The following is a 25,702-nucleotide window of genomic DNA, read 5'->3' as shown; positions in this document are numbered from 1 at the left end:
GAAGCAGGCTCTTGGAGTAATGAAGCTATAAATAGCTCAATTATAAGAATTCATTTCACTCATAAGTGCAGCATCATACCATGGTTACTTTGAGGATGAGTTCAGAATTAAATTTTCTTTTCAAGGGACAAAGGGGCTGTGCAAAAATTATGGGATTTCTTTTAGAATACCCTACCACTGTAGATTTTCAATGGGGTCTTTTATGAACGACCCATACACATACACTGTGAATGTAAAAAATGGTAGGGTATTCTAAAAGATAGCCAAATTATGGGCCCTCTGGAAGATAAAATTTCGAAATGGCCTGCCAAAAATGGCCAAAATTGCTTGCCCCCCCCCCCTCTCGGTCTGCCAAAAATCTTTGTCCCTCCATGGCAAAATTTTTGGATTACAAAAATGGTTTCTACATGTATATATTGCGAGCCACATAAATTCACATATAAGTGTTTCGGTACTGTTTTCCTAAGTTTCATGAATGTGTGCCAAAAATCACTTGCCACCCCCTCGTCTTGCCAAAAATTGCTTGTCCCCTCCCCCTTTTTGGCTGGCCAAAAAATTCTTCCACCACCCCCTAATTAGACCTTCCCCAGGGCTCATAATTATTGCACAGCCCCTAACATGTACATTTGTAGCAGACACAGTATAGTTGCAGCTAGCATAACATTATAGAAGCTATTTTTTTAAACGGTTCACTTGGAACAGTTTTACTAGAGGGGTTACCATGGGATCTGCTATGTTTTATAAATATTACATTTTAAACCAACATTGCTACATGTACCAATAGAATTTATCATACAGGAGTTGGTCTTGATTAATGAATGAGGTATAAATAGCTCAATTATATCAATTCATTTTACTCATAGGCTGCCTTGTGTGATTATTCTTTTTTTATTATAAATTATTGTGGCGAGATATATATTTGACCTCAGATGACCCCTGGTGACCCCGAAATTATTACAATATTAGAATCTCCTGTCCATTCATAAAAGACACAAGCATGCTAAAATAGAAAATTTCAATAAGAAATAAAATCACATAAGGCAGCCTTTTGACATACAACAGTATGTGATGCAGACGATTACATGGTACGTTGTATTGAAATTTAGTGTTTTCAAGGGACCATACACATATCAGCACACACAGGTGTATAGAAGCTATTTTAATGGCTCATTGAGTTTAAAGTTGCATCAGAGGGGTTACCATGGCAACCGCTACAAAGAGAATTTACAAGGAGCCGGCTCACAGCAGAATAAATTTTCTACCCATTCAGCCTATATGCGTAGATCCCACATGGAACCTGCCCAGGGGAACTTGCCATTGAAGACCTACATTACATAACGTGCAGACCTTAGTTTCTCATCACCAAGGGGGGTATATATACATGTACCATATACAGGAATGTGCCGCAAACACAAGTTGCATTTTCGGCCATTTTGGTATCGTATCAATGACCTCTTTTTCAAGGCCAATTTATATGGATGGCTCATGTTTAAAATGCTCTTTTTTCATTCAACTTGGGGTAACTCGGGGGAATAAAGTTGCATCATGCCAAATGAGGTATCATACACAGAACAAAATTCTTCATCTAATTTATTTTATAATTTTGGTTTAGAATCTTTATAATTAAAGAAATCGCTTTTGTTTAAAAGTGTACGAACACTTTTTGTGCCAGCATATATTAGGGTTCTACCATATTAGGACACCCTAGCATATTAGGGCACCCATTTACCATACTTGGCCACCTTTAACCAAATGGTCACCCTTTTATCATAGTTGGCACCCTTTTACATACATACATGTATTTGGACACCCATTTACCATATTTGGACTCCCTTTTACTATATTAGGCCACCCTTTTAGGTTAAAGGGTTGTGTTACCTACCCTGCCTTCCACAGGTCTGGAGAAGCTTCTTGCACGTCTCCACCTCATCAGTTCTTCATCCGTGTTCAAAACAACAACATAATCTTCAACGTTAACATCAAGAAAACTCTGAACACCATCTACATGTACAACGTCCCCTAAACTACACCTCATGGACTTCTCTGATCCTGATTCCCCAGAGATGGTTGACTCTGATCCAGGTACAGTATGTGTTGGATCTGACGATGCCCTGGTGGATACACACTGATCTTGTTTCGGCTCTACAGATATGGAAGATGCACAGTTTGGAAAGGGAGAGGAAGAAGTAGCAGCTCCACAAGATGAAGCAGAGTTCAGACCAGGCTGTTGGTATGGTGAAGATCCAGAAGCTTTGTGGTGCTTCCTCAATAGATCGTCCTTTTCTTTCCCTCCACGTTTTTTGTCTGGGAAGAAGATACTGGCCACTGTTGGGAAAGTATATCCCAGCCACTTCCAGTAATGCTCGGACATGAATTGATGAACTTTTACTACTCACTCTGTGGGCGAACAATTTTGGTAATTTGGTGTTATCTGATCACTTTAGATCACCAGCTGCTGTTGAGAAAGTTTATATCCTAGCCACTAGTATTGCCAGTACCTCTCACTCGAGAACTGATGAATTTTTACTACGAATTTGGTCGTTTGTTGTTATCTGATTGCTTCAACTGAACCAAAGTAAATCAACAAGTAACCTGTCCACAAGTGTTTTCAGAATAACATTTTTACCAATTACATTTTTAAAATGTAGATGTTTCATTGGGTCTGCAGCCAATAAGAAATCCAGAAGAGTATTACATTATGGCCTCGATCAAGAAAATATTTCCAATGTTAAATTGTTGCTCTGAAGAGGATCATTTGATGCCCATTGCTACATACGAGTGTGATAAGTTGCGTAATTTTGACAAAACATGCCACAACAAAGTTGGCTTCCTCCCACTATGAACTAGAATGATCTACCGGTAATCCTCACGCCACAGTTCAATAACCCCAATTCAATGATCACATCACACAGTTTGACCTCAATTTACAAAGTATGAGTTTTTGTACCCAACATATTCAAAGGTCAGTCGATCATGTACAAACATATTGGGGTTAAAGAACTGTGTCCTCCAGATGAGCATGTTTAAGATCAAGTGATCTATGTTTTTCCAATAATTATGCAGACTATCAACACCACAAAATTAAGCACTCTCAATCTTTGCAGATAAGAATGCAAAATTCAGTAAACTGCACAATATTCTGAATGGAAATTGTTTCCTATGAATCGGATATGATACCCTTACTAATATTTCAACAGTGAAGAAGTTTGTTTGTATGGAACTCTTCCATGGGGGATGATATTTGAACAGGTTTGTGGTGTGATGTGTATTCTGTGATATCAGGTTGTCCTTTGACTTGTTGCTGAACTACAACTGATAACACATAAATCATATCCATTCAAAATGGCATGGAGGTACACTTATGTTTTATGGATATTCGCCAGTGAAGTGGTTACATGAGGCCAAAAAAATTGTTTGCTTGCCCTCCACCGACCAACCCACAATTGGCCAAAATCAGGGTCTGCCTTTTTTTTAAAAGTTTTTTTTTAGTTTTTAGTTCATAGTTTTAATGGTTTTTATTACTTTTTCTGTATCTGAATTTCATTTCAAAGCTAAATTTGGCTAACAACATTTTTCTTTTAAAGAAGAAAATCATTACTGTAAAGTCATAACATTTTTAACTATCCATTCTTAAATCAATGTTTCCACTAAACTTAACGTCTTATGCCTGTATGTATGCAGTCGTTCTAATTGACCAAAAATTGACCACAATTGGCCAAAATCAGGGTCTGCCTTTTTTTTAAAAGTTTTTTTTTAGTTTTTAGTTCATAGTTTTAATGGTTTTATTACTTTTTCTGTATCTGAATTTCATTTCAAAGCTAAATTTGGCGAACAACATTTTTCTTTTAAAGAAGAAAATCATTACTGTAAAGTCATAACATTTTTAACTATCCATTCTTAAATCAATGTTTCCACTAAACTTAACGTCTTATGCCTGTATGTATGCAGTCGTTCTAATTGAATCCATTTCTGTGGTGTATCTTGCGTATTGAAGGTCTGAAGTGAAGTATTGATGTACATCTTTCCAAATGACCAAAGTTCATTGCCTAGATACAGTAGTGAGTCATTAAAAAATATATATATATTATATATATATACCTACCCACCCCAAAATCCCACTGGAGGGCAAGCAAACAATTTTTTTGCCTAACTCCCTGGTAACTGGATCATGCACTTTTTGGAAATTAATAGTACATGTCATAGACTTTGTGTTGCGATCATTTCGATCATGATTCAGGACTCAAAAGCATGATCCAGTTCACATAGTATAGTGGTAATCATATTTCACGTAACACTTTGATGGCCTAACCATATCATTAAGAAAATCATAAATATCTACATGTAAATAAACTCTTTTAATTTTTCTGTTTAAAACTCCCTGTCAGTCCGTGCGAGTACATGAAAAAAAATAAATTCATAGTCTTTGCCCTACTGACAAAACCTTACGATTAATAATCAAAATTATCAATTTGTCTTTTGATCCTAAAATAGCTGTGCAAACAACAGAGTACACAATTACACATAGTTTAAATATGTTATAAGAAAATGAGGGCTCCCTTCAAAAATTCATCAACTTCAAAGTTGCATCTCCCTCATATGGAGCACGAGGGCTCCCTATCATTATTCTGGCTCCAAGCAGGTGGCGTCTGGCATGATAGGCAGAAACGGCAAAACCACTCAGCTGTATTTTTCTTGTGGGTTGATGCATTTATAATTGTTCGAAATTTGCAACATTTTTAAGAGACATTTGTGTTGTAAAAATTTAGCAAAAACCATGGAATTTTGTTACTGAGATGTTGATGTGTATAATGCACTTCCCCATGTGGGACCTGTGCATTACATGCATCAACATACCAGTAATCAGTATGCATGCATTATTTTGAACAATTTCACTCTAATCAACATGATCAAGTAATACACAAGATTTTTTAACTTAAAAATCATAATCGGCTTATACTACTCCAGGTATTTCCCTAAAAATATGCAAAGCAAAAACAGTAGATGATCTGCAGATCAGTAACATACAAGGCAATTTAGCCACAGAGGTGTATTTAGGGTGTCAAAAATGGTAAAAAATACCTTATTCTACAAAATCAGGGTGTCCAATTCCTACATGTGTATTCACTACATTATAAAGATCAGAATTTTAGGGTGTCCAAATTGAAAACAGGGTGTCCAAATGACACCTGGACACTGCCTTGGTAACATATAAATATGAAGAGTTTAATGCTACTAACATCTGCCCTATAATGCTAGCTTTTAATTGACCCCTATTGTCAAAAAACAGCACATATTTCATACTCGGCAGTGGGGTTTGAGTCCCACCCTTTTTATTTTACCCCACCCTTTTTATTGAGGCACCCTTTATACTGAAAATTCTGACCCCCACGCTTTTTACTGAGGCACCCTTTATATTGAAAATGATTGACCCCCACCACTTTTTGCTTTTGCGAGCCACATAAATTCACATATAAGTCACACGCAATTTGGTTCAAAGTAAATCAAGTATTAATATACGATCAATGTAAAGAAAAACTACCACTCATCATGGAAAATCGGACATTTGCATATGTGTGAGTTTTGGCATTGTTATATTGTGTACATTGCGCTGGACACTCGTAAACAAGCGCAAGCCTGCATCAAATGGAATGTTATCTTGCGACATGGTGTGCGGGTTTTGGCGATTTTTCTTGGAACTATGATTATTTTATCATTCAATAAAAATATACTGTAAGAAGAAGCCCCACGCTTTTTATTTTAATCCCACGCTTTTACCAATTTTAAGAATTTCATACCGGCACTCATTAAAAAGCGTGGACTGCCGAGTATGTATTTTCTTATCATGTTCTCTATATTTGACAAGTTCTATTTGCCTACATGTAGATAGCTCAAATTAAGAAAAATGCAAATCGCTTTTTGCATCTAAATTCAGAACTCTTCACATAAATTGAAAAGAATGTATCATAGCCCTATATAGGCAGTGGTGGCACCAGGAATTTTGCAGAAAGGGGGCATTGGGGGGAAAAGTGAATTTCAGGGGGCAAAATCAACCAATTTTGCACAAAATTGCCACAAAAAGTGGAAGTTTGTGTGATTTGGGGTTTTTTTTTCCTCAAAAGTGGGGGGATATCCACCCCCACGTAGCGCCGCCACTGCCTAAAGGCCATGTATACATTCCATACAGCTTGAAATACTCCCATATTTTGCACTACCATATCAAAGCTTGAACCTTACTAAAAAATATGAAATACTAATGCACAATTGTATAAAATGTCATTTACTTTTATCACTCATGAATATTCCTAAACAACTCATGCATGAAGGATGACAGTAAATTTCCTGGGTTAGTGCAACATGGCCCTAGTATTATAACTGCCGTACATTTACATACGCAGTGTATAGAAAGCAGAAATTGTCAAATGTCTATAGGGCACCTATTGAAGATTTAAGACTTTTTTGCATGATCCCCTCAAAATGTTCATTTTGTTTAAAAAATCATTACTCTATTCATAGACTCTAGAAGAGTCTATGCTCTATTTCTGTAAATGCAGCTTGGTGGAATCTGGCATCTGCTACATGTACGCTCAAGTTTTTTACAACAAGCTTGATCAAAAGGCCAAAAGGTAACTAAATTTGATTAGAGGTAATTTGCCTATTCCACCGTTCCGTGTGTGGACTCCCCCGCGGAGAGCCTCGAACTGGCAATAGAAATGAATGGAAGTATTACGTATACGCAATGTTATATGACTGGTTCAATTTCCATTCATGCATGCTGCCAGATCAAGGCCAGATCAAATGTAGCACTGTAGCCCTGTTTATTCTTCAAAGTAAAATCCTAATACCTATTCCTGAGATCCAGTGATATTAATGAGGTGTCACTGGACCTGGAATAGATAATATGTGACCAGATCTGATCCAATCAGGCTAAAGTTGGTAATAATGAAGCAAGTTAGTAATGGTAGTAACTCATTTTTCAACATTTCCGACTTTGGCCTGAGTAGATCAGATCCGGGCTCCATTTCACTAAGCTTTTTAATATGAAGCTTTGTAAGTCTCAAAACCGTTCATAACTAATACGACGAGTCGTAAGTTCCATTTCACTACTCTTACTTACGAACGGTACCCTTCGTAAGTAACAGGGATTTACTGTTGGGACCCTTCGTAATGTTACGTCTAGTATTGGGTATTCGCTGAGAGTACTGAATTAAGAGAGGCGCTACATCGATCGCTCAAGTGAGGACAGCGTGAGCTCGATACCTGTATAAGAGACTAAGAGTCTGTTCGTCACGCCACAAATCCTGAAAGGTGATTTTGAATATGTAATGATATGAATGAGCTATAATGTGACGTAGCTACGAAAAGGCGCTGTCATTGGATGTATGTGGTTCATTTTCCTATGAGTTATTGTTGTTGTTGTTTTAAATGTTTGTTTTTTTGTCTTTTATATGAACGCACCGCCAATTAAGGTTTTACCGTCGTCACCCGATTTGACTTGACTATTGCGCCTGTTTTCAACGCGTGCGTACTCCGCGTCGTGCTCGGCGTTACGTTGCAGACATCGCAGAGAACGATGCGTGTTGTGCGTGTCAATGCTATTTTTACGCACCGGCGATAACTAGGGTCACAAAATAAAGAAAACAATGTTTGCTGAGCGCAAAAAAAAGTGGCCGCTTCTAATATATTAAATACAACATGTACAAACCAAATGCCAGCGTGCTTCCACTGATAACGGACCTAGACCCCCTCCCCAAAGTAGGCCTACGACAGTAGTGTCCAATAGATGGTATGAAGTTATAGGCCTACCCACACAGAATTAGGGTGGTTTTGTTTTAACATTAGGCCTAAACGAGTGTTGGTTAAATTAGTTAATACGTTTTAATAATATTTTGGCCTAAATGTTGGGTAAGCACTCTATATTATAGGCCTATCATACGTTTGTAGAACGTTTCATAATGAAACACACTACAACAAAATTTAAAACATGTTGTAAAAAATGTTATTGTAGACATATATTATTTTGGCAACATTGTACCAACTTAGAATATTAGCATGAAAGTTCATCTGTGTTGGTAGACTTCATAATTGGAAATTTAAACTTATGATCTCAACACAAAATTAAGACGTAGGCCTACCTCAAATTTTCGGTCACAACTTTGACCTTCATCTGGAGACTGGCAACCCAAGTTTGGGATCAGTGACCTTTTGGACACTTGACCCCAACATGACGGGGCCGATACAAGTTACCCAGAGTGTATGACCGGGTTTTGGGGTCAAGTGTCCAAAAGGTCACTGATCCCAAACTTGAGTTGCCAGTCTCCAGATGAAAGTCAAAGTTGTGACCAAAATTTGAGGTACATCTTAATTTTGTGTTGAGATCATAAGTTTAAATTTCCAATTATAACTTAGAATATGTTTTGCAGCAAGTGTTGAATGTTTTTATTGTTATTTTAAAAATGTTTTAATAAAAGTTTATAATCCAACATTTAGCATTTTGTGTTATTGGGTAAAAACCTACTACGTGCATTGAATTCATAATGCATGCGATACAGACAACATCATCAAAACTATTCAGTTTAAAAAAAAAGGGTCATGGGCCTACATGTACAAAAATGATATCATAGGCCTAATTAGCCAAACGTTTTTCTACAGCTATAGGAAACCCAGTGTTTAACTTCGCTTTAATTGAACTGCAACCATTGATGGAGAAATAAAGTTTAATCTATGTGGTAAATTAAATATGAGAAAGGTTTTTAACACAAGTCAACACATACATAAATGACAGCCAGTGAAAAAATTTCACTGACTATCTAAAAACCTTTCTCATGCAACCATTGATGATAATGAATCCACCTCGAGATAATTCCGTAGGCCTATAGTTTTGTGACCAAAAAAGTTTTCCTCTCGGTACTAAGCATGCTAAGTAGGCCTATGCCTCACGGTAGGCCTATTATAGTCAAACACTTCCCCATGTGTCAAAGCGAGCTTAACATGCTTAATAAATCCTCTTTTTGGTCATTCGAGTCAGGTGAACATAAAGCTGAAAATTCGTCATTTATGTAACTTGATAACTCTTTGGCCCAATATCTTTGCAGAATGGGAGTCTTTCTTACACCCGTTTGTGACCAAAATACACCAAATTAGAATTAGGCTAAGAATTTTAAGGCTTCATTAAGTCTTTTATAGTCGACATCATTATAATTGTTCCTATTTAATATGGACACTTCTTAGCCTAAGAAGTATCTTAGGTAACTTTTGAAAACTTTCCTGCGTAAACAGACAATTTCTTTTTTTGTGGCCATATCGTAAGCGAACGCTGATCGCGCATCAGATCGCGCTTGTATACCAGCGTTGGTACGCTACCAAAATATCCATCTCGCAATTAACTACGCATGGTGTCGCAGAAAAATGCTTTTTGACCTATTTTGGTCAATTTACGCGAAAACAAGGTCCGGTACCCCAATTTTTTTTTTGCGCGATTTTAGAGAGCTTTTTCTTTTTCATAATATATATAAAATTAAAAAAATTTTGTCTCGACAATTTTTTTATATAAGCATAAAAGGTGGTATATTTTGGACAAATTGCTGATTTTGCCATTGAAGTGTACAGAGATTTTTTTTTTTTTTCCCCCCCTTTAACACGCCTCCAGCTCAAAAGTGAGGTCCGGCACCCCTGTTTTTTTTCCGATTTATTATCTATACATATTAATGTACAAAATATGTCAATTTTAAAAAATTTCGTCGATAGGTTTAGTAACGACGGTAAAACCTTAAGGCCTGTGCCACTGATATAGGCCTAAAAGCGTCCGTTCAAATAAATAAATAAAATAAAATATGCCCATATTGTTGTTGTTGGGCAGACATCACGCTCTCTGCGAACGGTACAAAAAGGTGACTAATAGAAATATATTACAGATCTTGGCAGCAGACAGATTGCGCTGTTCTTTGACCCTGACTGTTTGTCATGTCGACCTAGATAAACACGTACAAGCAGGGGATGCGACTGTGCCACAGGTTTTGTCTTTGGAATCGGTATAGGCAATTTGTACAGAGTGCCGCTAGCCTGGTATTCGTAACTTTACAAATGGTTACTTGAGTTACGAAGGGTTAAAAGTTTAGTGAAATGGACCCAGGTCACATATGCAGAATGCACCCTGGTCATAAACACTGAGAACATATCTTACCTTGGCTGGTTGTGAGTGCCTTAGTATTGTTTCCTCTAGTGCTCTAACCCACTGCTCTCTTTCATCTGCATTCCGGGCTGTAAAAAATAACGAAAACACATTTGACTATATATCTATAAATTGATCTGCCCGCGGAGGGTCGACGCAATTCCATGTAGCTACTAACGAGGGTAATTGAATGAGGCTTGACAGGAACTTGAGAAGAGTCTGGTTTTAGAATGCAAGAGGAAAAGTACAGTACCATGGAGAAAACCCTGTAAGGACAATCACAGATTGGCAAGTGGCAACGACGTTCATTTGCGACACTGCTGGGAAGCTGAGGTACAATGGTGAGAGACAAGAGTATACAAATACTACATTGTTAGAGGGGAAATAGGTAGGGTGCCAAATGGATTTAATTGGGCTGGAATGACTCTTTTGTATTTTTCTGGAATCCAGAATAGTGTAGGCATCAGGATGAATGGGAGCAGTCTATGCATCAACTCAACATGGCACCATGGAGTCAGAGTTAGTTAACCATAGGTCTCTCTTAACCCTAACACTCTCAGGTACTATGATATATCATGCACTGTGCATATATATATGCATGCATGCATCCCACATGATGTGATGAGACGATCAGTTCACCCTTAGGTGATATATAGGCATGCTTTCATTGGCTAGGCCAGCAAAATACACATGGCTACCAGTCATCGACCTAATACTTGGCACGGGAAGGGTCCCGGGTTCGATCTATATCCCTTTATGCCTTCCTTATTTCCCTTCAATTATTCAAGTTGCCAAAAAGTACTTGAGGCATTAAAGCTAAGATATTATTTGGGTATGAACTTCCATGCTAGTTGCTGTCATCCCATAGGAAAATGAAAAGTAGTGACTAAAAATATAGTAGACCTGTTTTTCTGCCAGGGCTCGACTTTTACACACGCCCGCACGCCAATGGCGTGTACTTTTGCTGTCCGGCGTGTAACTGTCTAAAAGTACACGCACGACTGGCGTATGGAATGTCGATGCTCATATTTGGCAATTTAGCCTAAAACTGCCAATTTTTGCTCTCTTTGTACATGCGAATTTGCTCCACTTTTGCACCAAAGGCCCCCTTCACCATTTTAGCTTCAATATGGCAAAATTGTCACACGCTTCGCACATATTTGTACCATAAACTTAATTTGTCGCCAAAAGGTGCTGGATTCACTATACTAATGTTTTCACCCCCCTGGTAAAAAGAAATCTACGCTAATGTTAATGAAGAACAAATCACAAGCAGGGCTCACATCTAAATTGTTACATGCTACATGTATAAGACTATCGTCTATCGTCTTCTTTTTTGCATTTATTGTAACATTATTTCCTTTAAAAATTTCTGTCGGGCGTGTAACTTTTTAGAGTTACACGCCCCACTGGCCAGTGCCAAAAAAAGTTAAGGTCAAGCCCTGTTTTCTGCTGAATAAACTTGTATAGAGAAGTTATCTTACACTTCCCACAATGCAATTCTCACATTTCAATTTTCTGTACTGATTTGCTATCTAGTGCAACATGTGTCCTTAGTGAGTGTATCCAAATCTGGCAAAATCTGTTTATTTCTTGACTATCTTGCTAGCCAGTATATTCTCAAAATGAAAACAAAGGGAACCTGCACAAAGTAATGGAAGTGTCATTTGAAGAAATGAGGTGATGTATCATGTTGCAAAGGATTCTGGGAAGGGTAGGATATCTTCTGCTGAATAAACTTGTTGTCACTGGGCGGGAAAAACCTCATATATTTACTTCTGGCCCTTGAAAATGGATAAAGCCTTGTAGATGTAGACTTCATATTGAAGAGGTTACTTCATCCATGTTCAAGGGCAAAAAATGAGTTTTTTCCCGCCCAGCGACGTTGTAAAGCTTGACATAAAAACACACTGTTGACTCACCTTGGAAATGAAACGTTTTCTGATCACAGGTTAGAGTAAATGTTGAGTCGTCTTCATCATCAATGCCAATAACTGCTAACTAAAAAACACAAACAAACAAATAATATATCATTAGCCGCAACTGTACTAAACATCAAAAAAACACAATTCACAAAGCATATGCATGTACGGATATCCCACGTGATGCGATTGCATCATCATGCGAACAATCACATGCTTGCAGAAAGCTTGGCCAGCAAAACTACACCCCTGTGGCAAGGTAGGCCTGTGCATGTGTCTGGCAACCCGAGGGGTTGGTGGTTCAAAACTGCACCCGAGAAAAAAGGTTTTCTCTTCTTTCTTTCTTCCTTCCTTCCCCCTCGCCAAAAAGCAGCTAGGGCATTACTGTCATGAAAATTACTCATGATAAATACATATGTGTCACAGTACACCAAGTCTTATGGTCATAGGTCATGTATTGCAAAGAAAATAAATGCTTTTGCATCATCTTTCTGAATATCACGCAAGTGGCCTGGATTCTAATCCATATCATCGTCCAGTACATCGGTATGCTCAAATATTGGTTTGAGCCCTCTGCTTACATGGGGACTTTATATTGAGCATACATGGTCTCCTTGCAAAACTCAGGTACAGTGAGAAATTCTCATGGATAAAAAACTTACTGCCGTTTGTCCCGGTTTACCCATACTACCACTCGGGCAGCTGATCCTGGCTGCCATGGTTAAGTTTAGATGTAGGCCGATTAGGGTATTGTACCTACATAGAGCTGTTTCCTTCAATGATGCTAAAGGATCAGGTAAATCTGAGTCCACCATGATATAAAGTGATTCCTGTGCAGTGTTCTGAAGCCTAATGCAATATAGTGCACTAATACAAATTATACATGTACATAAATCACTCACATGACAGAAAATCCATAAATCTAAGCAACCTTTAGAAAAATATTTGCAGTGTAAAAGTTTGACAAAAACTTGCATGACTCAACTCAACCATGTAAAATGTCTAGGATTTCTGATGTGTGTTAAAAATAAGCCACACTTAAAATTTTCTGGTATATATCAGTTATTGTTACAAAACAAAACTTTTAATAGACAGATCATCTTTGGGCAGTGTTCCAAGGCTGCCATTTGTCCTATTTATTCAATCATGCACAATGGCTGTGCTCACACAGGCATGTAATGTCAAGGATTTGAATCTCCAAATGTCAAAATAATATTCCAAGTCACTCTGACCATAGAAATAGTAGATAATCTTATCTACTATTTCCATGCTCTGACTGAGTTGTCAGTGTCCACATGGTAGTTTTGCCAGAAGAAAACCCTGAGCCATCCCCCCAAGCAGGGGTAGTATTAAGGCCGAAAGTCGGAGTTGCTTTCCCGTGTTTTTCACTCCCGAGCTTGCAGAAAATCCAAATACATGGGGTGAAAAATATTTTGCAGTGTAGTCAGGGGTAGGAGTAAGGTCCAAAAGTAGAGGGTCAGAGTTCACCCCGAGCTTGCACATATTCCCAATATAGAAGGTAAAAATTTATATTTTTTTTATTTAGGGGGTCATTCACCCCCCGATCGGGGGTTAACGCTACCCCTGCCCCCAAGTGACTGTGCTTCGGGTAGAAATAGGATTTATCAATCACTATTAAAGGGCTGTGCAAACAGTGCAATAATTATGAGCCCCCTGGGAGATAAAATTTCCAAACAATGTACCAAAAAATCCTTGCCCCCTATCTCAGCCTGCCAAAAAATCTTTGCCCCTTCTCTTTTCCACATGCCATATTTTTGGGATCCCAATTTTGCAAACCTTAAAACCTCCTCTAAGTTCCACAGGACTTCCAGTTTAGCTCAAAATGAGCTGCTATAGGAAGTAAGTACTAGAAAGGAAAGGAAAGGAAAGGAAACATATTGCTCCCTTTTGGAGCATTTTATATAAAAGGTGCCCCCTGAATGTGTGCCAAAAATCTCTTCCCCCTCCCCTCAGCTTGCCATTTTTGCTTTCCCCCTTTTGGCTGACCAAAAATTCTTGTCCCCCTAATTTTAGGCCCCCGAAGGCAAGTTTCCTCTAGTGCATTTGGAGGTTTAACTTAAACCCCCTAAATATCTTTTGGGGGGGGTATGTGGTTGATCAAACCTCTTAAGTTTCCCTTGGTCTGTCAAACCTCTTAAGTGCATCGCATCCACACAGGCAATGTTAACGCAGCTGAAGTCTAATTTTGTAGAATATCAAAATAAATTGTGCTTGATTACAAAATCAATAAAATATTATAACACAAAGTAGCCCGATTTTTTCTGCTTGGACGAGTTAGTAGTTACCAAAGTTTCTGATTTCATACCACCAAATAGTATTATATGGCTGTGTGCCCTTAATTTCAATTCTCAAAAAAACTATGCATTAAAATGAACAGAAATTAGCATACTTTAGGGTAAATTTGGATTGGTCATAATTAGAATAAATACTGGCATGATTTTGCATGTAAATTAGGTAAATCCCAGACATCACAGACTTCGAGGGTCAGTCGTAAAAAATAATGACGGTCAACCCCCAGCCAGAGGGATCAGATCTCCCCAAGCCAGTACAAACAAGCCCACATCAATTCTGAGTTCAGAGCAAGTCAGAGTACTGTTTTAGCCTATGTCTCGTACTTTATCGCTCAAACAAGGAAATCTCATCACAAAATTCACTCAACTTTTGATCCTACATCACCAGTTGAAATGAACTCAAAACTTCCCAAAAAAGAGTTATCCATACTGCAGCCATACAACACAAATCAAAATTAATTGCCAAACATCCAGGGAGTGTATTGGACTTCAGATGGAAAAGCCCAACTAGAACTTACCTCATTCTTGATTGTATTCCCATTGACATCATTTATCCATACATAGTCCATACTGCCATTGGGTACAATGGGTACTACACAAATCAACAGTTAAATGCATCATATGATCAAGATATCATCTATCAGTCAGGAAAAGTGTGACATGCAATACCATCAAGAAGATGAGAGGTACGTGAGATAGCCGAGCGGTATTAAAGGCGTTGCGTTGTTGGCCGGGATGATATGATCGGCATGAGTTCGAGCCTTGGACTTGCCTTATGAGAAGTCTCTTCCTCGCCTGTTCTTAGTATAAGTTGTGATATCCTACAAATCGTGTTCAGTTATACACTACAGAATATAATTGTTGAATTTCTTCTCACCCCCATACAGTACAGTGCTTAGCACATGCAGATATAGGGAGTATATGAGTGAGGTCCCGTGGTTCAGAAGTTACATAAAGTTGTTGGTCCCGTGTACAGGAAGAGTCCAACCATGTGCACGTTGTGAGTCAGAACTATTCAAAAAGAGAAGACTATCCCGGTTCTGATATCTGCAATCAATCCTAGGTTCCAGGATCGTGCATGGGGTAAACTGTAGGTGTAAAGCGCCTAGTGTATTAACATTTGAGGTACATTTATGTACAGTTGAGCACACATAGGATGAATCTTCAGTGAATCCAGAACTCCAGACAAATAAGCTGACAAAGAGTTGGTTGACAAATTCCACGCTCTACGCTATTCAATCGTTCACATTTACAATGTCGATCTTCATAAGCGTTTTGAAAGTATGACAAATACTTAGAATGCTGATGAAATTCACTTAGTTTTGTCTTATTACTATTGGATTAAGTAGGCTCACATACGATGTTGATCTTGATAAATATCGTCCACAACACAATCCTGTATGAAAAATCGGCACAGGCCTACATGTATGCATCTGTTTCACTAGTAATCCATATTCCACACCCAAATGACAGATGTTAAACTCCAACTCTTGCAAAACTGCATATTTTAACACCAAAATGAACATGTAGCACTATAAGTGTGAAACATGCCTGCCTGTACAGAACTGTATAATTTATATCTAGGTTTCAACACAGATTCTATGGTTTCAACCACATAGGCCCTACATGTATATATTGGATTGGAACTCATAATCTTCCGTCAAAATGCACCACCATGCGCATCACCAGGAAGAGGAATCCAGGCGAAACTTTCCTAAAACATGATGGGAGTAAAGCTTGAAGAGACAAATAATAGCAAATATCTGGGTATTTCCATCCATAATGACTTGAGATGGAATGCCCAAGTTAACAATGCCAAAAACAAAGCCTTCAGAGTATTGAACTTTCTTAGAAGGAACTTCCACCATACCTCAACTAATACCAAAGAAAAACTCGACACTTCTCTTGTCCCCCCACACTTGGACTATGCATCTGCAGTGGGGGATCCTTACAGGTCAAAAACATTACTATCTTGAGAAAGTCCAGAATGCTGCAGCTAGATTTATTACCAGTACTTATGGGAGATACATAAGTGTCACAGCAATGAAAAAATCTTTAGACTGGCTGCCACTTCAAGAACGTCGCAGAAGAAACAGAATCTCCTACTTTCACAAGATCCTGAATGGCATCATGGACATCGACTACACCAAATACATCGCCCCAAAGACAGAACGGACCAGAAGAGGACGTACAACAACTAATACCAAATTTACCAGACCAACACCGACACTTTCATCAATTCATTTTTCCCAAGGACGACCAGAGAGTGGAACAACTTGCCTGCATCCACCATTACTCATCAAACAAATTCAGCTTTCAAGTCTGCCCTAGCTGAATGTAGCAACGTAGGACCCCAACTTCAAAAATAAGACCTCTCAATCACACCTCCAGTTAAAACTTCTGCAGGGAATATTTGGAGGTATAGCATCCAAGATCCAAGATCCAATAATAACATACATGCAGCCTCTATGTACATGGAATTATTCCAGTTTTATACACACCGCACACACTGTAATATTGTATGTGATAGGGCATACAATAAATATTCATAATCATCTCATGATTACTATAATAAATCAATCAATTGATGCCACTTTTAGAGCACCACAACCATAAACATTAAAAGTATTTCGCACTAAAGGTGCTAAAAACTGCACAAAAAAGAAAAGAATGAACAATTATATTGACTTACATACTGTGCACCATAAATCTTCATCTCAAGAAATCTCAATTTATAAACACATCAAAATAGAGCCCATTCAATTCAATCAGTGAGTCAGGGTTGCCAAAATATTTCAGCCCAAATCGCGGGTCAAATAATTAAAAAATCGCCCAAGTTGTTCTCTTAACCAATGGTTTCTATATGTCACCAGAAACTAACAGAAGTCGCAGGATGGAGCCAATGTTGAAAAGTCGCCCAATTTTTTGCTGGTTTCTGTGGGACAGAAAATTGTTAAAAGTTGCAGGCACCATCTTCAAAAGTCGCCCAATTGGGCTACCAAATTGTGGGTTTGGCAACCCTGATTAGGGTTGCTAAAAATGTAAGCCAAATCATTGCAAAGTCACTCAGTATTTTATTTTAAAACCATTGGTTTCTATGGGATATGCATCTACCGTTAGTTGCGGGAGCCAATGCTGAAAAGCCACCCATTTTTTTCTTAAACCATTGGCTGTAGGGAAAATTTTCGGCTACAAAATCACTGGTGTGGCAACCCTGTCAGTGATTGGGGAGAATTCAACAAGACCCTAATCATGCTAAATGCTACATTTGTACTGTGTCAGATTCTGATGAATAAATGCTTCTACATGTATGTGAATTGGACTGTGGAGTTGTGCACTGTACCATACCAGCACAAAATAAAGTTGCTATTTATAAATTGAGTACTTCAATGAATTGAATTGGATTGTGTTTTACCTTGAAAATGTTTATGGTAAAACTGTTTAAAAATGAAGTCTCCAGCAATCACAACATAATATGCCTTATTCGCTGTAGAAGTGAGGTAATAAATCAGATCAATTACCACAACAATAGATGAATACAATTTTTCAGCGATACTAATCTTACAGGTGTGAGTGATCAGCATGATGTTTCAATGCATAGGTACTTGTAGTGCAGGGCGATATAGTCAAATTTTGTATTCATCTATTCCTAGATCCTATGGTAGTTAATCCGATTATTACATCACTTCTACAACGAAAAATAACTCATATTGACTCATATAACAAACTCATATGACCATAAAAACAGCCGCCTCTCAACATGCGATATTCAAAATTCCCGGGCACCGGAATTGTCCGGGACAATGACATCCCAGTAATACATCTGACGACACTTACTCCTGAGACTCTCTTTTGACCCTAAGGCTAAGTAAAATATATAACATGTCATCCAAACTTTCTCAAAATTTGGTGAGTGAAGCTCTTATTATTTGTTATTTTGTTACAAACTGACCATTCAAAAGTGTTTGTAATATGTTTACAAACTGATAACCAAGAACTTCTGTACATGTTTTTGCTTTAATTTCAGAAAACAAAGTAAGAAAGTAAATAACATAAATAACAAAAATATTAATAAAATACTTTAAAATCTCCCAAAATCGGTGAGGGTGGGGATGATAAACATGTTATTTATTTTACTTGGACTAAACCTTACAGTGGCGTACCGTGGCCGCCCCAACCCTGGGGGGCTGAAGAAAATTCAATTTTGCCGCCCCTTCCTCAACAGCCCAAATTAGATACTTACTCTAAGACGTACACATCCTCTCCTTGATCCTCGCATCATCTTCTCTTTTGACTGCATGTGAAAAAACAAAACAAAACAATTTATATTTTCAATGTGAGAAGTCTGAATACGACATTTTTTGCCTACAATTTTTAATCTTTTAAAAAAAATTGTATGCAATGCGGATGTCTTCAAAATCTAAAATTTTTAATTACTTACCCTATCATAGTCAAAGTAAACATTTTCTGAGAGGAAATTTGATGAGGAATCTAAATATAGACTTACTTTTTCTGTATGGGTTAGGGGTAAAATGTTTCAGTTCAAAATATGTTGAATTGTAAAAAATTTGAACATATTTTGGGACACCCTGTATTCCGAGATTACCAAACAGCTGTGATTTTTTTTCTTCCAAAGTCAGTAGGCTCCCCCTAACCTCTAACCAAATCAATGTTGTTTACTTTCAGTTTATATCTGCAAGTTAGTAATAAGCAATTCATTAAGTGACCCATTTTTTATTTGGAATTTTTGTATTCCACCCTGTATAACTTCAAGGTCACCCTGTACAATGAGTTGAAATATGTATATTTAAATTGCTTTTGCCTTCAGCTTTCCAAAATGTATACTTTTGCTAGTTTAGGGTTGATAGTTGTGGAGACATTCTAATTTGAAACTTGATTGGTGTAAAAACTCATAATATTTGTGATGTACGGTAACGCTAAGGGTGGCGAGTTCAAAACACACGGCCTTAATGTTTTCTGGTGGAATAAGGAATTTCTTGAAACACCCCGTTTTAGGCCTATAAATTGGACCACAACAAGTACTGTTGCCATTTATCAGGGCTTGGATTTAGTGCATGGGCGTGTGTTTGTATAGAGAATACATAGGTAAGTGCACGCATACACTAAACAGGAAACTGTTCTAGCATCAACTGTATTGACAGTTGACATCCCTACTACTGGTGTACCGTGTATGACTTTAATAAATGGAATGTATTCTCGTGTGGAAAAATTGAGTAAGCTTGAAATTCCCCTGGACAAGGAACTTACTGCTAATTGTCTCTTTGTAACCTATACGAAACTCGGGGAGCTGATCCTGGTTGCGATGGTTTAATATTTGTGGAATGTCTAGGGTTTGCACTAGGCCTGGCATTTTCAGGTAATTTTGAACCAGCGTGCCGGTAGCATTTTTGGACGGGTAACCGGGTACCGAAATTGAAAAAAAAAAAAAAAAAATATTTTTTTTGGTTTTGTAGTGTCCCTGGACCTAGACCTAAATGCTAGGATCATTCATGGTTGACCTAAAAAAAATTGAATTTTGCACGATGTTTTGTGTTTTTAATATATGAAAATTGATACTTTGTTTTCATGTCATACATGTACTCTATTAACCCTAACACTGGACCCTGCTTTTTGGGATCGGAAGTCAAAGAAGATCCGAAAAAAGTCAAGGAGAAGAAGAATTTTGACTTGGCACCCCGGGATTGAACCTTAGACCCTCGCATGCCAAGCACACGATCACGGACCGGTAGCTACACAGGTTATTGCTGCCCGGCCAGCAATTCCGTGCTGTTACGTTCGCTGCCACCATGTTACGTGCTTGCCGGCTTCTCTTCTTAGTAAAACTATGAAATCACACAATTATCACACCATCAAGCGAAGTTTTACAATAATTCTTTGACTTAGAGTCCTTTATTCCTCTCTCCATCCTCTCTCTCATCTTTCCGAATTTTATAGTTTTACGACATCACAGTCGGACATTATTGAAGAGGCGTGTTTGTTACTTTGCCGTCACATTCAAAAGTCAATTCCAATAATAAAATACATTCGCAATCATGGCGCTACGCAAATCTGCGGACATAGCGCGTCGCACCGCATAGACCTACTAGTTTGAGCGCATTGCAATTAATCACGCACATTACTACATGACACGTGCGCATATAACACTTAGGGTGATTGCATCATCGCAGACCCTGGGATTCATGCATGCGCAGATTTTTTCATCGTAAGATTTTGTAAGATTTTTGGGTGTTAGGGTTAGGGTAGGCTCTAATCTGGAAAAATACATCTTAGTTAACCCTAACACTGGACCCTGCTTTTTGGGATCGGAAGTCAAAGAAGATCCGAAAAAGTCAAGGAGAAGAAGAATTTTTGACTTGGCACCCCCGGGATTCGAACCTTAGACCCCTTGCATGCCAAGCACACGATCACGGACCGGTAGCTACACGGGTTATTGCTGCCCGCCAGCAATTCCGTCTTGTATATAACACTTAGGGTGATTGCATCATCGCAGACCCTGGGATTCATGCATGCGCAGATTTTTTCATCGTAAGATTTTGTAAGATTTTTGGGTGTAGGGTAAATGATATCAAAATGCATTGAATTTGAATTTGAATCCTAGCATTTAGGTCTAGAGACACTACAAAACCGAAAAAATAAAAACTTTTTTTTTTTGAATTTGGTACCCGGGCAGGGTATTTCCTGCCCGGTAATGTAATCTCGGCGGGTACCGCTAGCCCGCCGAAAATTCCAGCCTTAAGGTCCGTTCATACTACCACCGCATTTGCGATGCGTTGCTTTGCGATGCCGATATATCGATTACTTTTGCCGCAACTCAACGCAACTCGTCGCATTTCCAAGTTAAAATGTATTTAACTTCATTGCGATATCGCAATGCAGTAGTTTGCAGTATGATGCAGTGCGGCACCGCACCGCACCGCAAAGCAACGCATCGCAAATGCGGTGGTAGTATGAACGAAGCTTTAAAATGTATTTAACTTTATTGCGATATCGCATGCAGTAGATGCGGTGCGACAACGCACCGCATCGCAAAGCAACGCATCGCAAATGCGGTGGTAGTATGAACGGACCTTTAGTGTGCACTCTCAGCAAAGTCCGTGATTTGTTGTTTAAAAATGGTTTATGGAATAATGTGGGGCCGTAGTGGTCAGCGACAACCTGTGTGCTGAGGCTTGTGGATCAACGTCAGGCATTGTGCATGTGCGTGGCGCACTATAAATCACCGCGCTTTTTATTTGTTTTTGTTTTTAAATAATTTGATCAAGAATAAGGTAATTAATATCCAGTGATGTAGCCAGTGTTCTTGGTAAGAGGGCGTAAAATGACATAGCATGACGATTTTTGCGTACACTGCTTGATGTACACCATCAGCATGTGTGACTACTGTGCGTGAGTAATGCGGAAGCGGAAGTGAATCCAACCATGCAAGCGCACTCATTATTGGTTAGTATTGTATCCAAGGTAGTGCGTTTGCGTTGTAGTTTGAAATGCGCAAAATACGATCACGGTTGGATTGAATACATCTATTGAAAGCTGCGTTCATTCAATTGGAATTCCCACTGTAGTGGGCGAAGTTGTTTTTCAAAAAACTCTATATGCCTCTCCTGGAAATCAAATAGTGCAACCCTAATTTCATACTGTCATGGTTTCAGGGACTGCCTTTTGAGGAGAGCGAGAGCAATCACTCTCCAAGTACTCTCCTTTCTAGTGATTTTTAGCTCTCCTTAGTTGACCGGTCTCTTAAATGCTCTAGTCTAAACAGCTCTCCTTGAGATATTAATTCTGGGGGCCACACATATAAATGGTCTGTATGCATGCGTGACCAAAAAAAAAAAAACAGGTAAAAAAGGACTCCCCAAATCCATGAAAAAATAATGTCAAAAAAAAAAAAACGCATTTGAAGCCAAAATACGCAAATTGCGCGACAAAAAACACAATTGCGTATTCTTAGCTCTTATATGATCGAGAATTAATTATTTTGGCTATAGTTTTGCATCAAATGGAGAAAAAAATATTGGAGTTTAAATGCAGACCTGCCATGTCGAATTCGGTATACATTGAATCAAATTGCATGTGCATGTGCGAGACTGATCTTGACACATGTCATGATTGATAATATTGGACCCCAAAAATTTTGGACAGGCAGTTTCTGAATCCTGGCTAACATAACACTATGCCCAGCGAGGTCACGTCACAATTCCGGTGTGACGTGCCCAGAACTCCAAATAATTCTCGGAAGCGACAGACAAATTGCAGGAAAGCGTGCCAATTTAAGCTTCCTGTAATATCTATTGCACATAAACATACGAAGTCACAAACTTACAAACTTCAATGCACTTCAAATACAGCAGACCAGCTGTTAATTATTACCGATCCTGTAGAATAACTTACATAATCGTCAATTTCATGGAATCCCGTTGATCAGAATTGCAAATATCATTTTTATCTGTCAAATGCGCTGTTGATGTGCTCAGAGATTTTATGATATGCTTGATAAATCACAGGTGTGAAACTGACTTTATACCACTCGCTCGCTTTCACAGAAAAGCGAAGCCTCCGGCTACCTCGTGGCACTGGGGCATGACGTCATCATGGATGTGTGCAAAATTTCCAACAGGCGCCTCATTTATTTATAACCAGTTTTGTGATTGCATGTGACCCGCCAGTAAAGTACTTCTAACCCGATTGCTTTACAAAACTACTTTGATAATTGCTAGCCAGTCAGCGTGCTCGATGCTTAACAACCTCTACGGTTTTCGAGAGGCGAATTCACGTGGTGATCCAGCGATCGAGTATAAATTCAGCATGACAACTGCTCTCGCAGGTGCAATAACAATACATGGAATCAATCACTGACATTTACACAATGAAATAATGAATTATTTATGACATGCATGGGCTGGATTTTACGATCGAGGTAAGGTTTTCGGCCTGTCCCTGCGTGAATATCCTTAGTTTTCAGCATCAAAGATACTTGCGATGACCAGTTTTTGCAGACACTTTGATAACAGGTAACTTTTATAGGTCATAGGGTAGAAACCATACTTGTACAATTGTACAAAATATACATTTTGTTATAGGCCTAAAATGTTTACAAAAATATATTAGTCCACACGTTGTCATGGACGGTTGTGCATATCATGCAGCGTTCGAAATTTTGGTTGTCCGGTTGCCCGGGACAACTAAAAAAGTCGCCGGACAACCAAAAATATTGATTCGGTTGTCCGCCGGACAACCATAAATCTAGCCAAAAGTCACATATGTAGGCCTACAGACAACCAAAAACTTAGACGGACAACCAGAAATTATAATCTGGTTGTCCGTGGGACAACCATTTATTTTTCCTAAATTCGAACACTGCTGCATATGTGTATTCAGTTGTTTGATCCTGTCTGACGCTTTCATGCAAATATCTGTACGTACCCAAGTTGGTTCTCATGATCGAGAATTAGATATTTTGCCATAATACAAGAACATGAGAACTTCAACTGTAGAGTAACTTGAACTTCAGACATCTGACATGTCACGTCAGAGACAGAGTTCAGTAAGCTTATCAATATCAGAATATAGAATCAACATGATCAAAATGTTGACATCTTGTTTACACTTTCAATTTTAACAATCATAAATACCTTCAATTTCATATCCAACAAACTTACCGTGTAATAAGACAATAGCCCTGTTTGGTGATCTAGCACAAACCACCGATACTGCCATCCTTTCATGACATTTGTCCATTTACTCAGTGGACCTTCCATTCCTCTTTCGCCCTGGACGGTCGACATCTTGGCTGAACCCAGGGTTGCCAAAACTTTTTAGCCCAAGTCGCGGGTATTAGCCGTGAAATATCGCCCAAATAGCCAAAAAATCGCCCAAAATTTTAAAGTCGATTTAGGGGGGTTCTACACCCCCGTTTTATTTTGAAATTTTTGGAAAATGCTGAAATAAATTCTAAAAAACAACAAAAACTGAAAAAACTGGAAAAAATAAATAAATAAATAAAAAAAAAGCGGAAGAAAAATTTAAAAGTCGATTTGAGGGGTTCTATACCCCCTTTATTTTGGAATTGTTGGGAAAAGCTGAAATAATTATAAAAAACTAACAAAAAATGAAAAAAGTTTTAAAAAAAGGAAAAATTAAAAGACGGCTCTGGGGGGTTATACACCCCTTTCTTTCTATTTTTTTTTAATGCTGAAATAAATTATAAAAAACTAACAAAAACTGTTTTTTGTTATAGGCCTAGGCCTACTGTAAGGAAAATTTATTTGTGAATTTTTGTGGAAATATTGAAATAAATTATAAACTAACAAAATTGAAAAAAAAAATGTTTAAACTGCAAATTGAAATAATGAAAAACTAACAAACATTTTCAAAAATTTCAGAAAAAAATAAACTGCAAGGAAAATAACGGGGATCTGCACTATCTTTTTAATTTTGGGGAAATGCTGAAACAAATTCAAAATTATTTAAAAAAATGCCAGGAAAACAATCACATTTGTTAATAGACATGCCATTCATTGCAATATAGGGGGATAGGCCTACAAAAATTTGCCTTCAGCTGAGTGATAACAACATGCGCATGTAACAATTTTAATCAAAAACGGCCATTACTTTTGATCATCAAAAGAAAATGTGGGTTGGTGTTTAGGCCTACACATTTTTATTTCAAAAGAACCGCCAACGGAAAAAAAACTTATGTTGAAATAGAAACTTAAACTTGGCACCCCGCTGACACTAAGACGCTAAGTCGTCTTAAACCACTTATGAGTATTTAGAGGGGAATATTCTAAGGATAATCCTCCAGCTCAAGTGGTCTTTAGCAACAACATGTGATGCGATTAACCAGCCCCCTCCCTGTGCATGCCATTGTCATGGGAAGCACACTGACCACAGAGTGTTTTATAACTTTTGCTTATTGAATTAGTTGTTTGGTGCTTATGTTGAATGACCATTGAAAGAATTGGCAATCATGATAAAAAAATAAGTTTTGAAGTCTGCTTTGTCACAAATCGCCCAACATTTAATACATTTCGCGGGTGAGATTTTCAAAGTAGCCCAAATGTCGCGAAATCGCGGGAGCACTTTCTTTGTCGCGGGACGGAAGTTGAAAATCGCCCAATTGGGCGACGAAATCGCGGGTTTGGCAACCCTGGCTGAACCAGGGTGAATTGACCTTTGTGACCTCTGAACGCCCTCAATTGCGGAAGTACCGATTTGGCCATAGACGAGACACGTTAAATTTTGGATCGAGAAATTCGACCTTTTGTTTGACTTTATTCACA

At 38.3% G+C, this 25,702-nt stretch overlaps 1 protein-coding gene and 1 non-coding gene across 2 annotated transcripts in view; both read right to left on the bottom strand.

Moving 5' to 3' along the window:
* The window catches only part of LOC140146019 (oxysterol-binding protein-related protein 9-like), an 83,452-nt gene extending 57,785 nt beyond the window's left edge, over nucleotides 1-25,667 (bottom strand). Inside the window, 5 exon segments of the mRNA XM_072167758.1 lie at nucleotides 10,181-10,257; nucleotides 12,091-12,169; nucleotides 18,646-18,696; nucleotides 24,080-24,205; nucleotides 25,569-25,667. Of these exon segments, the coding sequence (XP_072023859.1) occupies nucleotides 10,181-10,257; nucleotides 12,091-12,169; nucleotides 18,646-18,696; nucleotides 24,080-24,205 (333 nt within the window). The 5' untranslated portion in view covers nucleotides 25,569-25,667.
* LOC140146902 (small nucleolar RNA SNORD36) lies at nucleotides 1,479-1,551 on the bottom strand. The gene has a single exon (XR_011858343.1). It is a non-coding gene; the product is annotated as a small nucleolar RNA SNORD36 (small nucleolar RNA).
* Nucleotides 25,668-25,702: the final 35 nt, after the last annotated feature.

Source organism: Amphiura filiformis, chromosome 2 (assembly GCF_039555335.1).
Source record: "Amphiura filiformis chromosome 2, Afil_fr2py, whole genome shotgun sequence".
In the NCBI taxonomy this organism is placed as follows: domain Eukaryota; kingdom Metazoa; phylum Echinodermata; class Ophiuroidea; order Amphilepidida; family Amphiuridae; genus Amphiura; species Amphiura filiformis.
This window is presented reverse-complemented; position numbering and strand designations above follow the sequence as displayed.